The following is an 18260-nucleotide window of genomic DNA, read 5'->3' on the forward strand; positions in this document are numbered from 1 at the left end:
GAAGATCACCGAAGTTAAGCAACTTTGAGCCTGGCCAGTGTAACATGGGTGACCATTTGGGAATTCTATGATGTCTGTTCTCCGCTTATCTCAGCATTGTTTCCAGTTGTCTAGAGCCTCCACTTGCCACTGGTATTTAACAACGTCGACTTAGGAGAGGTGTAGTTGGGTATTGCGTAATTTTTGCCACAAAAATTCCACACACAGGCACCCCAACAGTTAGTATCCGTAGTCTGACAAAACTGAAGGAAGCTACTAAATCTAATAAAAATAGTACGGTTTATCGGGCAAATCGTTGTCAAGCCGCGTTCTCATGTAGACAAAAATGAGCCGTTTTTTTTTCTTTCATCTATTATTGCGTATTTAAGAGATCTTCGAAAACAATACTGCCACAATTCCTTCATAAATAGTCTAAGCGCTGTATAAGTGTATGCGGTGATGTCAAGTCTCCATACCCATGTCACGTCTTGACTCCAGGCTAATTTCGATGGGAAACGTGCGCTTCCACAATTCTTGCTTCCATCTGTAGAATCAGACACACCGTTTCCAATTTGGTACAATAGAAATATTTCAGGACGGTTCTTTTTGTTTTTCTCTTTTTAATGTGAATTTCGTGTTTTTTGCTTTTTTTTGTTTCATTTATTCAATTCGGAATAGGATTAATGCTTCACGCGGTAGTTGGAACAATGTCATGCCATTTGATACATAGACTCCTCATCCTGGTGTCCGATGGTAAGTAATTATAGCCTAAACCATTACGATCTATATTTCTTCCTTTTCTCAATTTCTTTTTCTTTAGCTTCTGCTTTTAGAGATTTCTTTAGGCAGTATATATATTTGGAATTCCGTCGATAAACCTTCCCCTGCATTGAACCAACTGCCTCTTAGTATGGACAGCTTACAATTCTAATTATATACAGACCTATTGTCCTCGCTCTCTATATCTCTCTCTCTATGTATATATGTATACTGTTCTAAAATTGTATGCTCATTTTCTATGCTTTGAGTATAAACCAGACAGTGAATCGTATGCCAATCTTCCAGTCAATAATAAAGATTAATGTGTGCTGATGTATCTTCTCGTCCTTTGATACGAGGTTAGCCTAAGGCGTCCCTACTGAGGAATGCCGAAATGCTCCCAGGCATTTTTGATTCGGCTAAAGAGCTCTTCCTCTACAGTATTGGTCTTTAAAAATCCCACTTTTGTGACCTTGTATCACATCTTCCGCCATAGTAAGAGATGTAAATACAAATCGTTTTATAAACTGAAATATATTAACAAACAATATTGTCGAAATATTATATATATTTTTTTGAATAACTGATATTTTCTGATAATTCCTGAAAAAGTAAACATAAAGGATGTTCGTCATTAAATAAAAGCAAATGCCTCCAAGCATGATTTTTAATGTTTTTTTTTTTGCTAATAAAAAGAATGCCTCAATGCATTCATCGTAGTTATTTACTCTCCGATGCAAATACTAAGCAGCGTATGCTTTCCCACGAAATTTTGCCAATATTGTTTTAACGTCCCACTTAAATAAAACCGGTAGACGTTCAGTTAAAGTTGGAAATTAACATACCAACATATTATACAAATTAACATACCAATATACTATACAAATTAACATATCAACATACTATACAAATTAACATACTAACATACTATACAAATTAACATACCAACATACTATACAAATTAACATACCAACATACTATACAAATTTACATATCAACATACTATACAAATTAACATATCAACATACTATATAAATACGTTTCAAAATCTTGTTTAAACTAGTATCTAAAAAGTAAATATATATATATATATATATATATATATACTTACAAACCATCAAACAAAATTTATCGAGTAAAATACGTGCCTTTGTACGAGATGAAGCAGAAAAAAAAAATTGAACAGAAAACAATTCTAGGCATATTCTGCCTCTTACAATGAATTCTGAAAGAAAACATCATGCTTTATTTTTTAGGACATCAACAAATATGATGATAATTCATACTAGCGAGGCCTGTGGAAATTCCACTCTGGTATTTTTCATATTTAATATATTTCTGCTGGATATTCTACGGACGTTCAGTGTGAATGGAAACCCTGTGATATTATTGTAGCCCTTTGTGTCAGAATATATCTGGTTATTACGGTTTATCTCCAATATCCTTATGTTTTCATAGTAAGGGAACGAAAACTCCACGATATCATCATATCATCTTTAGATAGAATAGATACAACCCTTGAATCCAGAAGACCAAGAAGGTATATTTTAGTTTCACCTACGACCCAAAAGCGGCATCATTTGTATTTTTTTATTCAATATTTTTTTACATTGCCTCTTCGGTGATTGGGAGATCTTATTTATTGAAGAGGACGATGGAGGGTTGTAGCATGCTGCGAATATTAAATTAGCGTATTTAATTAGCGCATTTATTTAATGTTTAATTTTTGTAGCATATCATGGCTTTCTATCCCCTACTTTATAAATAGGAATTCCCGATCGAATAATTTATAATATGAAAACCGTGACACGCGGACATACATTAAATATACTACCGTACTAATATATAGATATGAAAAACTAAATGATATATGAAATTCTCTCATTTGATATTGATATTTTGCTAATACATCTAGATTAGGCACGGTTAAAAAATGGAAGAAATATTGAGTTGCTGTTTTTGTTTTTAAAACAGATTAAAATCTATTAAATCCATTATTCTTAAGTAACTCCTTTTTTCCAGAAATATAAAAGCCTGAATTTTATCATATGAAAAGAATAATAATATAACACTTTTTCTTATATATATATATATATATATATATATATATATATATATATATATATATATATGCTTAAATAAGATTTAGGATGATTTGTTATAAGAATATGCAAAAATATTATAACATAAGTACATGAACTTAAAATAATTCCATCTTTTATTTCACTCTATAGATTTTGCGTGGCGAAAGTAACAAAAGAAAATCCAAAATTTAATGATAGTTTGGAAGAAACTATTGTAGCCTTTACACGACTAAATAAAGTTAATTTAGTTTTGTAAATTTCTATGTATTTTTAGCGTTTGTTTTGACGATTAAGTGAGTAATCAACTTTATAAGGGTTTAATTTTTTTCATAAGCGATATATATATATATATATATATATATATATATATATATATATTCATATTTTTTTCATAAGCGATATATATATATATATATATATATATGTATATATTTATAAGCAATATTAAACAAAGTTAAGCGCAAGTCACATCATTATCATATAATTGACAAACCAGTGATATTCCTATTTACTTACCTCCCCAGGAGGGCAGAGTTAGACACAAGTTCGGGTTTTAATGCGGGGAAAATCGGGCTCCTCAAAATGGGCTCTTTGGATAAGAACAAAAATAAACATTGTTCCAGTCTAGAAAGAAAGGGTAGGTTGTTTAGCACCTGAACAGATAGTACACTCTGAGCTTATCCCCTAAACCAGTGATGTTTATAGTCTTCCTCAGTGACCATGTGTAGCCACTCCTACCCCTAAAATATTTCTTAATGTAACAAAACAGGAAAATACCTTCTTTTTTTACTAATTGAATAAAATTATAATTCCTAACGTCATTTATGGTAAAATACCTTCAATATTATGTTATTTTCACTTAATAGTTCTTCTGCACATTAATTTCTAGCACGCTTTTAATTTTTCCTAGTAACCATTTCTGATATTTTTGTTTTACATCAACCATAAATTTCTTGATTTTCATAAATTGGATGTATTTTTAATTTCACGATGACAATCATTTTCCCTGTAAACCATACACAACTTTTTTTTTCCATAAACTATATAAAATTGTTATTTCCCCAATTTTTTATCGCATAATTTGTGAAAAAAAATTTAATTGGAATTTGATCTAATTTTGGAAAAGGGGGAGATGACAACTGTTTGTAATACGAACAAGTGTTTGTGAGCCTTATAGACTACCATAGATTAAGTAATATCACGTAATGAAATATTGCCGACAGAAATTATCATATTTTTAGCAAATGTGCAATTATCTATCGATATTTTTTTTTCTTTTTTCGTATCGATTCTTCGAAGCATTTCCAATTTATATTAGCAATATTAAGCTCACTGAAAAGCAAATTATTAATTAATTTTTCAAAGATTTAACAGTAGTGCTCTTGGTAAAAATAATATAAATATTTTTTATTTTTTTGCTAATCTGAATAAGTTATTATTATTATTAGCATATTCAACGAATTACACACGTCAAACACACAGAAGATGAAAAATTAAACACATTCAAAATTCGGATTTTCAACCTGGAAATGTAATACGTATACAAGTATTTTTTGTTTGTTATTTGTATACAATATTCACCCAACCCATGCTATAATATATTTTGTTCAGTTTCGGCTGATTATTTTAAGCATATTTGTAACCAAAAATGAAAAGGGTAGTTTTTTTTCGGCAAAAAATATATAAATATATATTAGAAAAAAATAGGTACACCGTTATAAAATTCATTCATCGCTTAATATCCGTGAAATTTTCGTATTGATTAAATAATTACTTGATTTTTAGTAGATTTATAAAGAGAGACTCCGTCAAAAAATATTTACTACATCCTTCGATTTTGGCAGCGCCTAATCTATGTGAATAACATGTGCTATGAAGTTACACATAGATGTTAAGTGATAATCAGATCGATAATCTCGAGTTCGACGAAACGCATCGGAATAAGGGCGGGGGGGGGTTAAACCGGTTGAAACCATGCGAGAATAACATCCAAGATGGGGACTTATTTTTATTTCTCTTTCTTTTTGTTTGTATAAAAAGCTAAACTAATGTTCTATTCATACGTACGTTGTCACCATTCACCCCTTATACCAACCATGGATCTCCGATGATCCAATGTGTAAAAAAAGTAATTTTCAGATTTTATTTGATTTCACTATTTTGTTAAACGTAAAAATCAAACTAAAATGCATTTTACTCTGTCCTTTTCAAAGTTGCTACAATAATACCGTGAGTTTTTTTTTTGCGTTATACATTCATAAAATAGAAATATGCCACAAACTCCTACGAGGAGTTTAGCGATGAACCTCTATAACAAGATATAACTTGCGACTACATCGAGCAAGGCACTTAGATACATTTATTTTAGTTTGATACGAATAGTAGTATGTAGATGGAATTTAATTTTTAAATCCTGCTGTAATATAATGCAGATAAGAATACAACTAATATCTGCAGAAATATATAGTAAGAATAAAACTGTGGAATTTCCTCAGGTCCCACTTGTATGTTCTGTAGTTTTGCATTGTTTTATGTATTAGCGCATTTATTTTTCCTCATCTTTTCAATTTATATTGGGTGCATTAGTTACCCATCTAGATACAAATGGGTTTGGCACTGCATTAGTTACTTTCATTTATTCTCTTATGGGAATAATTGCTTTGCAATTACAACTTTTGTTCAACTCGATTATCCTCCAGGAACAATTTAAAGTCAACTTCTAAGCTGCTACTCCACCAGCATTTGAGCAGTGCAGGGAAACGCTGTCAATAGTCATTTACAGCCTTGATGATTTTAAACTAAATTCTCGACGCCAACTGCGCTTGCAGGTGCATTGGGAATTTATTGGTTAACGTTTTTCTTTCGATTCATTTGGTTATTCTGCAAGATAAGACTCGGTAGAATTGTAAGATATCGAGTACCAACCTTGGAGTAGGGCAGGAACACGTAGATAATGGCCGTGACCGGAATGAAGAGAATCCCTAATGGCACAATAAAAAGCTTGACGATGAAAGATTGGTGTTGAAACCATGGTACGTCCGCATACCATATACTCATTAAATGTTCTTGACAGCTTGCATGGGCAATGAACTACAAAGAAAAAAGAAAATATATTAAAAAATTGAAGACACAGAGAAAATATGCTGTAAGATATATATGTATATATAAGCTTGTTTCTTAACAGTTGAGCACTGTCTGTGAAAAGAAAATCGATCAACTGGCTTACATGCGTGATAACGACCACCAAGATGCTTGATCAGAATAGATCGACATATAATAATATTTATGCTTTTATAAATATTTAATTTGACTTGAGTAGCTGTTAACGGTCACCTTGGGGTTTAGGTCCATTGCAAATGGAAACAGAGATTGCTTTGTTGCGGGTTCGACTCCCACGACCAACAGCAATCGTAACTTCCTGCACTGATGATTCCATAAGGATAAAACACTAGTGTCTGTAGGTATCAAAATATTTATATAAGCTACAGACAGGTGTTTCGTCGTCATATAACTCATCAGCGCAGATGAACCAGACGAAAATCAAACTCAGGACCTTGGCGTCCCGAGATCTTCGTCATTTTTCATATGCATATATATTTAAGCACGTCAGATAGAACACGACAGAGTTATTCTTTTTTCCGATTTTCTGGATATATTTTCCATTCGCCGAGCGATCTATTTTTTATTTCAGCTGGCTACTTGTATAAAATGGCGCCAAAAAGTTGTTGTTCAACCATATTCTTCTCAAGTGCTTTCTATCGGTGCATCCGATTATCATCAGGAGCGATTGTTTTTGTTGTCGTTTTCTTTATCTTTTTCTTTGAGGATTGGTGCATATATAGTTTTTTTTTATTGGTTATAAAAGTGGATGCAGTATATATATATATATATATATATATATATATATATATATATATATATATATATATATATATATATATATATTTCTTCAAATCAGAGCCGAACTAAATCAAGATACTAAACAGTCGAACTAACGTGCATTAATAGTCTGCTGTACTTTTAGATCTACGTTTTCTAACGTAAAGTCGTAAAATCGATTTTCCGGAACTCTTCTAACTAATAGTATAAATATTTGATTCATCTGCGATTTCGGTTTGTTATTGGTACCTGTTTTAAATCTCCCCCTCCCTCAAATACTTAGATTTTTATATTGAATCTAATCAACACTTTTCATTCGAATATTAATTTCAGAGCGGTGGTAGAAGTGACTCTCCCCGTAGTACTTAGTTATTATTCTTTAATTTAATCACCATAAGGATATACAGAAAAAAAAACATTAGAGTTACTTTTGCGTATTACATCGAAAATCATTACATGTTTATAGAGCTTTTTCTAAAGTTGTTTAATTACCTTTTATTCAAAAACATGACAGTTTTTGGCTTGTTCATTAATTACTGCTTTTAAACTACCAGTAGAACTAAAAACTATAGAACTATATATCGAAATTATGTAAAAAAAAAAAATATGCATAGTAAAAGGATCCGGTAAAAATACTACAAATGGATAAGTCGGGAAAAACAGAACTAGTAAAACCTAACAATAAGCTTATGGAAATCTTGGCTACAAGAGTTGATAAAAAAAAAACACGGAAAAGTTTTCCAAATTAAAACGAATATTTAATCTACATTTAATTCTATCGTTTAAGATGATTCGTCAGTTTTAGAATCAGAATCGGAGTCGGTAATTGCATTGAAATTGTGAATCAGGAACAAAATCAGAAAATTTAATTGAAATTAAAAGGAATATTGTAATAGTTCCATCACTAATGTATATATAGTTCTTATTTTAGTCCATCGTTATGCCAAGAAAAAGATAGGCTAAAATAAGACATGACTTTCTAAATAATGGAAAAAAGGAATATCTGTCTCAATACAAAAATGCTAGTTTATTTTGGTGTCTTTAACCCCATCTCCACCTGCATTTTTGCTGAGGAGTAGACTTTGTTGAAATATAAAAAATCTTTTTATAAAATTATTGTTCAAGACTTATTGTCTACTTCAATAAAACATCGTTTCCGAAACGATCGTACAAACTATTCGTTTTTGTTTGATTTTTCCTTTTGAAACTGATTTTCAATTAAAAAATTAGGAATCATTTTACTCAATATATACTCAACGAAATTTTGATCTACGAACTCGAAACTTAATATATTGGGTATTCAGCCATGTGGAAAACACTTTAATTGGTTTTCATCCGGAAAAAAAAATGTCCTGCTAATCAGCAGAATCAAAATTGCAAAAAATTGTAGTTGGGGTCATCGGATTTTTATCAATTTGTCCGTTTCACGAGGTTTGAAAACTTTTTTACAAAGATTTTGGCAAGCTGGTCTAATGGTTACCGTACTTGATTCACTGTCTTTAGGCTTTTGATAACTCGCGTATTGTTTTGTTAGCTTAAAAGAAGTGAACTCTTTAGAAAAAAAACGTGATAATCACGTGCACATGTCTCAATTTTTTTTTTCTCGTTTTCTTTTACTTTATGTTTTAAAAGTAATTTATCGTTATGTTTAATCTCGGGCAACGCCGTGTATACCTTCTACTATATATTATTATTATTATTATTATTATTATTATTATTATTATTATTATTATTATTAATGTCTTAATTCAATTTTCCCCCCAAACAAGCCACAGTGCCACTTTGATTAGGGAGCTATTAGTACTGACATAAGTTGCAGGGATATTATGAAGGGAGATGAGCAGCAAAATGTCTGTTCACATTACACTTGAACTTCTGCATGTCAGTACAGTTTGGAAATCAGAATTCCAGAAGGGAGTTCCAAAGTCTAGCAGTTCCGGGGAAGAAACTATTGGAGTAGAAAGCTTTCTTACAACTAGGGATCTCTACTGTGAAAGGGTGGGATTTGGCGGCTTGTCGGTTTCGTCGGGGGTATTTACGTCAAGGGGGTACAAGTGCTTGTAGTTTGTCAGAGCATTCACCATTAAAATACTTGTAGAGCAAGCAGAGCGATGCACCATTTCATCGATGGGACAGAGGCTAAACCCTATATATATATATATATATATATATATATATATATATATACATATGATTATTATTTTGAAAAAGGAATCCAGCAGAGTGCTCAATTAAAAGGAAAACCCGAAATATAGCAGCATATTTATATTTTGTATTTTGTGTACAGGAAAGTTGTTAGATAAGATAAGTCATCGGTACCGTTGGTTTCAAGCCCGATATTTAGGACCGTTTAAGATACTCAGATGAGTATTGACTGAAGAGAGCTTGATATGGATGTCTTAAACGGTCCTAAGTATCGGGCTTGAAACTGACGGTACCGATGACTTGTCTCATCTAACAACTTTCTGTCCACAAAATACATTATATATATATAATGTATATATATATAATGTATATATATATATATATATATATATATATATATATATATATATATATACTTCTATCAACAAACCAGTTTAACATTTTAGTCTTAAGTTAAAATTTATTTAAGACTTAATCTAATGTCTACAATGGGTCAATTACTTTCGATCTCAATGAAGGCCATCATTGACGAAAATAAACAAATACACTAAGGAGTTTAACAATGCTAACAATAATAACTAGATTTGAAAACCATTATTATTGTGTCAAGACTAAGAGGAAGTAGATAGGGTATGCATATGAAACTTAAAGCCCCCTCCCAAGTCCACACTGTTTCTTGATCATACAATGTCAACCATGGAAACATGGACACCTATTTTAAGCAATTCATTAAGTTTCTGATGATTATTTCACTTGTTTCTCTTGCGGCATATGAATTCCATTTAATGTTATTCAATGCCGAAAGCTAACACTTATTATAAACGATAATGATACCGTTTTTCGTTTCAGATGGAGAATGGGCGTACAAATCGATTGATTTATTTCCAAGCATTATTAGCTGATAAATTCATCTACAAAGCGTCAGCTGGATTTGAACTCAATTTGTCTATTCTATAACAAGTTGTTGGCACACACCACACAAGTTTATCCTTAAAAAAAACGCTTCCAGGTTCTTGGTTTATTGCTACTATATGCTTGATGTTAAGAAAGACGAGACAAAAGTGATAAGCGGTTTCAACTGTATAAATAATCAATAACAGATGAAGCATGAACGCGTTGGCTTGTTTAAATTATGTTGGCAGGTAGCCATTTCGCAAAATAGAGAGGTCTATGAGGAGTTAAAAGAGAAAGGTAATATCTTTTAGAAAACTCATCAGGTCATTGCTTGGACGGGACCGGACTTCACAATTTAGTTTATGGATATGAAATATTTCAGAAATGGAATTGGCAAAGCAGGTGATGGAAACCTAGGATTAACATATTATAGCGAATGATCCCCTTTCGAATTAGAAGTATGATTATATATATCTATAAAAGTGAACGTGTCTGTTTGTGTGTGTGTGTGTCTGTGTACATTTCCCTACGCAATAACTCTGTCAATTTTTAGTCTACAAACTCGAAATTTGATATACAGGGTACTGAGATTTGGAAAAATCTATGTGATCGGTTTTCGGCCAGCAATTTGGCGATTAAGGGGTTAAAGTTCAACGATTTGACCTTTGAGAACTCTACCAAACTTCTCCGACAATTTTTCGTCTAAACACTTGAAATTTTAGATATATATTCCTTGGACATGGATCTAACTTAATAACTTGATTTGAGCCCTAAACAATAAATGTTAAGGGGTCAAATTTAAAATAATTTACCGTTTAAAAAAAAAACCTTTTTTTTTTTGCTCAGCATACACCTCCAAACACACGGGAAACGCCGGGCTGAAATGCTAGCATATCTATAAAAGTGAACGTTTCTGTCTGTCTTTATGTGTGTGTGTCTGAGCGTCTGTGTACATTTTCTTACGCAATAACTCTGTCAATTTTTAGTCTACAGAATCGAAATTTGATATACACGATACTGACATTTGGGAAAATCTGTGTGATTGATTTTCTGCCAGAAATTTGGCTGTTAAGGGGTACAAATTTCAACGATTTAACCTTTTAGAACACTACCGAACTGATCCGACAGTTTTGGGTCTAAACATTTGAAACTTTAGATATAGGTTCCTTGGATATGGATCTGACTTAATAACCTGATTTGAGCCCAAAACAATAAAAATTAAGGGGTCATAATAGGGGTCAAAGTTAAAAAAAATTGACCCCTGCGGTCTCTACCAAATTACTCAGACAATTTCTGCTTTAAACATTTGAAATTTTACATAAAGGGTATTCAGAGAAAAGGCAAGCTTTTTAATAAAATTGGGTCGAGAATTTTTAGTTACCAATATATAAATTATGTGTGTATGTTTGCATGCCAGTATTTCTAACCGTTGCACTATTCGACTGCTGCCATTCAAGCAGTGAGTTAACAATGTAACGACATTATCCAAATACCTAAGCTCAATTTGTTTGCACAGAAAGCATCGCTTCATACGCTAATGGTAATTTGTATATCACTTCCCAATATGCTCAACCCAAGGTAGAGAGTATTATAGTAATTCACATACAGTACTGTTTCGCTGTTTCATAGCTCATCAGTACGGCTAGACAAACAAGTACCTATATATATATATATATATATATATATATATATATATATATATATATATATATATATATAGGTAATTGCTTGTCTAGCCGTACTGATAAGCTGTACTGTATGTGGATTACTATAATACTCCCTACCTATTTACATATAAGAATAGTGCTATATCATCTCATTAAAATTGCATCTAACACCATTGAAGCATGACACGAACTAAAGGAGCATCAGACCTATCAGAATTACTGCAAGGAATAATCGTGAATCAATATGAAGGTGGTCTTAGTAAACATAAAGTAGCAGGAAATCTTTTGTTTCCCCTTTCTATTGCTTATATCGTGATTGTACAATTCAAAGGAGAAGACAAAAAGTGCACAAAACAACATCTAGGTCGCCCCAAGCCGTCTGAAAGACCCTTGCGCGTTGTGAAAAGAAATGTTTAAGAGATCATTTGACATTGCAACACAAGCTGATATCAGTCCCAGAACAGCTGCCAGGTATCTTGGGAGAGCTGCGAGAAGGAAACCTCTTCTTCGTCCTGCCAATACCAAGCGCAGAAAAGAATAATTCTTACTGGCCTGGGTGCTGGGCGTTTCCCGGATGTTTGGGGATGTGTGTTGACCAAAAATTTTTTTTTAAGTTTTAATAGGCAAGCAGGAAGGGAGAAGGGGGAAAGTGGTAGTAGGCAGGCAGGCTCGAACCCGTGAGGCGAAAGCGAAAAAGAAAGTGAAGGAAAACCTGACATCTTGCCCTACTTCATGACGCGACCGGAAGTTCGGAACTCCAAACGATAGACAACTTGCAAAACCCCCCCCCCAAAAAAACAAAAACAAAAAACTAAAAAACGACCCTCCTTGTAGAAAACTGCCCAGTTTAGAGTGAAAGAATTAATTTGTTTAGCCAATTTTTCGATATTTTTCGTCCGAAGAGTCGAGTTCTAAAACGATACCGATCTTGTTCAATCTGTCGGCTCTGTTTAAAGTTTAAGGCAGACATACATACATACATACATATATTTAAATAGACAGGTGAGATTTATACTATAGATAACCAACACATATTTTTATCCAGTATAAATTAATACTCGAAATATTCTATAAGGTTAATTAAATATTTGAATGAAACTTTAATATACAAATAATGTATTCATATATACACAAACATGGTGAACGTATGTCTGTGGAACGACCTGAAATTTACCTTGATGCATTTAGCTTACCCGACCGTGTTTAATCACAGAAAATATAGATACGTAAATCATATATCTGAGAAAATACACAGTTTTATTGGTCTCTTTTTTTTTGTTGGATACAAGAACTACTTGGCCTTCGGGACAAGATCAAAGTGTAGTATCTGTTCCGGCAGATGCTGCACTTAAGATAATTTGTACCAGTCAATGGAGGGGAAACCCTCTATACTGGGACAATTATTATTTTTGGTAACCAGAGTGACCCCTTTTAGGGGAGCTGGTTTTTACCTCACATTAAAAACGGCCTTGTGCCTAATTTGCTCAGTGGGGGAGCAAATAAACACCATCTGTTCCGGCAGATGCTGCACTTAAGATAATTTGTACCAGTCAATGGAGGGGAAACCCTCTATACTGGGACAATTATTATTTTTGGTAACCAGAGTGACCCCTTTTAGGGGAGCTGGTTTTTACCTCACATTAAAAACGGCCTTGTGCCTAATTTGCTCAGTGGGGGAGCAAATAAATACCATCTGTTCCGACAGATACTGCAAGCAAAGACCATATGTGTGGGCAACCTCACATATAAGACTTTGGTCAATGTAGGGGCAACCCTTCATACCAATTGTCATTATCCAACTCCCCTACTCCCCGGGGAGTTGGTCCCCATTTCCCCTTCACTCCTCACATTAAAAATCGGCCTTGTGCCTAATTTGCTCGGTGGGGGAGCAAATAAATACCATCTGTTCTTCAGATGCTGCACTTCTATTTCTTGTTCTCTTTCGCTGGAAGAGAAATCCTTCACGACTGAGACAATTTTTATTTTTGTACCTTTTCTCCACGTTAAAAAACGACCCTGGTGTCTAACTCTGTCCCGTGGGGAGGCATAGTAAATAGGTACAAGAACTACTTAGCAAATGCATTTTATATTGAATAATTAAGGAAACTGATTTTATTATTCTATTCTAGATTTTTACAGTATAGTGAAAACTAACGTATCAGTGTTGTCTATATTGGAAAGACCTCCCAATCTTCACAATTGACGATAATGTAAACCTTCACGCAATTCATCCTGTAAGTATCCGGTGCTTTCGTTAAACGAATTTTAATTAGAAAGATATTGGGAAAATGAATAGCAACAATATAATCATTTTATTAATACAAAATACACGAATAATTTGTTTATATATCATTAATTTCATACGACGCTTTCTCTCTATACCTACCGCGTATATATGTCTAAGTATGTCTCTATGTGTATATATGTATATACCTATAAATAGATGATTTACTCACAAACTAATTAACCAATGATTATTAACTTTAAGACAGAACATTTATCTATGATAGGTCGTGAAGTAGCATATATTAATTATAGATTCATGCAAATATGATCATTAGAGGAGCAAAGCCTTTCATAACAATCCAAATATCTCTGATTTCTGTGATATTTAAGCAATAAGTATTAGTAACCTATCTATACAACCACAGTGTATCGAAGGGGAAAGAGAGGATAACTCGTCATATGACTAAATGAACAAAAATCGTCTGCTGTTCGTTGCCTTATGACTTATCTAGGTCATTGTGTAGACACGCCCCTTTTCTTAAAGTATGGTTGGTTAGAAGTGTAATAAGCCCCCCCCCGAAAAAAACCCCACTTAATTCTTTAAGTCTTTAAGTTGGTTAAAATTATTAATCTATATTGTACAAAATAAAGACATTAGTTTTAAATGGCACAAAAGGGTTGATATGGTGCTAAACATGCCAAACCTGAAATGAAGACGAATTTCTTTTACCCATTTGTGAAAATCCTTAAATTAGTTGTGTGGTATACGGTGTATAATATATGTACAACCTTTAATTTGAAAATTCAAATATTATCTAGAATGAGATACGTGTAATGGATTTTAATTAAAATTGAAATATTAATGCAAAGCATAAGGTTTAGTATATTATTTTAATTGGAATTCATTATTGAGATGAGTATTATTTATTAATTTATTTATTGCGATGATGATGATCCTCATCTTTCCTAGTTGTTGTTTCCCGACGTTTTGGCCAACTATTTCTCTGGCCTCCGTCAGGTGGTAATCGCGACGGCATAAGAACTCCGAATCTCTTAACTGCATTCTCAGCAATTACTGCCATCCATAGCTGTTGTAGTCTCACCACGTTTTGTCCAAGCTGGGTTTGGGTAGGATTGAAACCGTTATCTTCAGACAATTTTCACTTGGAACCGGTGAGATTCAACATCTCTATTCACTGCGCCACGTACCTCGAACGGCGATCAAGGTTGGATTTTTTGGTCTTATAAATTCGATAGTCCGAATCGTATATATATTACTAGCAAAAGTACCCGTCGTTGACTAGGTTCAAAAACAGCCTACAGAAAATGGACTCTAATTTATGAAAGTATGATAGCTTATGAAAAGGAAGGGCTGTAAAGCGATCGCTTCAAATTTGGGGGTATCAAAACCAAAGCAAAATATGATGAAAGTAAAAATAAAATAGATAAACCCCAGAATTTATTATACCATACCTGTTCACACTGAAACACTCATCACAATATTCTGTGGATCTATATTAAAAAAACCTTGTTAAACTTTGTGGCATATTTCAATTCTATGGAGGTCAGGCCGAACGAACACCCCATAATTTTATTATACCATATTTCTTCAAACTGAAACATAATTATCAAAGTATACTTACGGAGATAGATATGAAAAGTCTTTATTAAAGTTTGTACCTATTTCCATTCTATGGAGGCCAGGCGCGAACGCAGACCTCACAATTGTATGATGCCATCCCTATTTAAGTTAAAACATACTTATCAAAGTATTATTATGTACATCTATATCAAAAACACTTGCAAACGTTTTTTTTTTTTTAATTTTTAAATTTTTTACTTCCATACTTTGTGGACCAGGCGCGTACGCAGACCCCACAATTTTAAAGAATAATCATTATGCCAGTCAAACATACACATTCCTGTGTCTCGATACATCTTCTATCATTATATGTGATCAGTTTTCTATGATAGTCAACCATATAGGAGCCTATTCGTGACCAGATACACACAGACATTCAGCTTTATATTATAGATTTAATTGGAATTTATTATTGAGATGAATATTATTAATTAATTCATTTATTGCGGACTATTATCCTCATCTTTCTTAGTTGTTGTTTCACGACGTTGCGCCCGACTATTCCTCTGCCCTCTGTCAGGTGGTAACCGTGTTGGAATAGTAACTCCGAATCTCCTTACTGCGTTCTCAGCAATTACTGCAATCCATAGTTGTCGTCCTACTACGTTTTGGCCAATTAAGCCTCTGGCCGGTTTTGGGTAGGATTTTTATTTGTGTATTTATAAACATCGTATAACTAAAAAAAATGACAGTATCCGTTAAAATCAAAGGAAAGGAGTACAAACTTTCTTGTGAAAGAGAAAATGAGAGGTTATAGCTCAGGAAAACAAATGACATTTATAAAATAAAATACATCAAATTTCCGGCATCAAAAAGAATAAATGGTAGCTTTTCGCAAATTTGTTGACGAAACAAGTCGTCATCATCCGAGGAAAAGAGTACAAATGCCATTGCTTGTTAGTATCGGATATTACTTTGCATCAACAACACGTATTATACTTTATCATAACCAGCATTGCACATAAAAGAAAAAAAATTGTATTATGCGACGAATATTCTTTTAAATAAATATATTTATGCATTGAAAAAATATACATTTATTTGGTCTTTGTAAACTATTAAATTATGAATTTTTATTCCAATATCAACAGCGCTTAATAATTAACAGTGGATATTTATTTCAATTCTCTTTCTTCCCATTCTCTCTCTCTCTCTCTCTCTCTCTCTATATATATATATATATATATATATATATATATATGTATATATAAAGATATATATATATATAAAGATTATATATATATATAAAGATATATATAGTCTTGGAAGGTTTTTAAACTTTAAAACTATAGAAAATTCACTATAGTACTAATGTTAATTTAAGGGATCATCAGTTGTTTACCATGAAACACTGTTTCAGGGATTTAAAAACAAAACAGTATATTAAACTATGGCTCTCCAGCAGTGTTGATCAAACACCACCTCCCTTAATCTTGTTACAGATATATCTAGTTTCCTATTCTTAATTAAATTGACTAGCCTATTCATATCATAAAAAGAGAGAGAGAGAGAGAGAGAGAGATAATAGATAGATATACACACAGACTTCAAAGAAAACATTTATCAAAAATTTTCTCCTTGGGCCAAATAGACATACCAGGAGATAGATAGACAGGCAGACAGAAACGCAGAGAGAGAGAGAGAGAGAGAGAGAGAGAGAGAGAGAGAGAGAAGAGGTAGTGTGCATTCTATTATATGATGAATTGATAAATATATATATATATTTGATTATAGAGTCATCGGTTTATTTTGATCTTGGTTATGTGCGCGTTCATAAGTTAAATGCTTTTGCCATAGTGCGCTGAATGGTACGTTAAGCTTTACAGTCCAATTCGCTAAGGCAGCGTCATTAATCTTTACATGCCCATTGCGTTCAACTAATATATGTCACTTGCTCTTTATAAATAGACACGGCGGTGTACTGGACGCAATCGCTTTGTACAACTTGTTTCAATAGATAAAATATTATCCCCGTTTATATCATCAGCTGATTCAAGTTAAAATAAAAAGGAAATGTATTGTTTCTATAAAAAAACTCAGAAGAGTGGAAATAAAGGATAAAGAAGGGAGGAGGGTAAACGATGAAAGAAAAGACGGGGGGGCATTAGAGAAAAAAATAATAAAAAGGAAAAAATACATATTTAAATTACGTTAACATTTTGGAAAGGTATAATATAACACAGTGCAAGAGATGGGGAGGGGGAAAAGAAAAAAGGAAAGAAAAAACAGAAAAGCAATTATATGGTAGATATAACATACGTCCAGTTGATTACGTTTAATATACGTCCTATTATTTATATTGTGCTGTCGATAATTGCGTGATACAAGCAACAATTAAGAATAGTTAGAATATAGGGTTAATCATGAAGAAAAATGAGGGAATTTTGGGGTTTGAAAATTTAAACTGTGAGTGAGTATTTAATGTGAAAGGGGGGTTCAAAAAAGGTATAGGTTTAAAGGTATGCAGACAAAGACTAAAATAAACAAAAAACAATCGGGGATATTTATACAAACTAACTAAACTAATAATGATAAAGTCTGTAATTAATAAACGAAGAGAGTTGTATTAAATGAACTTCAAAATGAAGAGTTTTGAATTGCTTGTAAACCCTCAGTGTTGGCGCATTAGAAGATAACTGTTTATCTAATTATAACTAGCAAAAACTTGGGCTATATCAGCGAGTTGGGAAAAAAAAACTTTAAAAAAAGTTTTTAGGTTCACTAATAGAGTATTTCCAGTTAATACAGTTGCCATTTTGTATAAATTAACGTGGTATCATTAAAGAAAATATTTATCACTCTAGTATTATACTATTTAGCATTTATTTAGCATCTAAATAAGAACTTATATCTATTCATATGTAATCACTGCCCGTAAGTAGTAGTAGGTTGTTTGGTTGCTTTTTTTTTTACGGCATATCAACCTTATTTAGGTCATTTAATGCCGAATCAGGTGATCTTGAAGAAAAATGTTTTTAATAGAAT

At 32.6% G+C, this 18260-nt stretch overlaps 1 protein-coding gene across 2 annotated transcripts in view; it reads right to left on the reverse strand.

Annotated features, from left to right (window-relative positions):
* Positions 1-18260, reverse strand: part of LOC145276962 (short transient receptor potential channel 7-like) — a 946690-nt gene that overhangs the window by 550471 nt on the left and 377959 nt on the right. For both annotated transcript variants that reach the window (XM_080128503.1, XM_080128502.1), the window contains one exon: positions 5748-5912. In XM_080128503.1, coding sequence (XP_079984629.1) covers positions 5748-5912 — 165 coding nt within the window. The remainder of the gene's footprint in view (positions 1-5747; positions 5913-18260) is intronic.

This window comes from Euprymna scolopes, chromosome 5, assembly GCF_053919585.1.
Source record: "Euprymna scolopes isolate OS-2025 chromosome 5, ASM5391958v1, whole genome shotgun sequence".
Lineage (NCBI taxonomy): Eukaryota > Metazoa > Mollusca > Cephalopoda > Sepiida > Sepiolidae > Euprymna > Euprymna scolopes.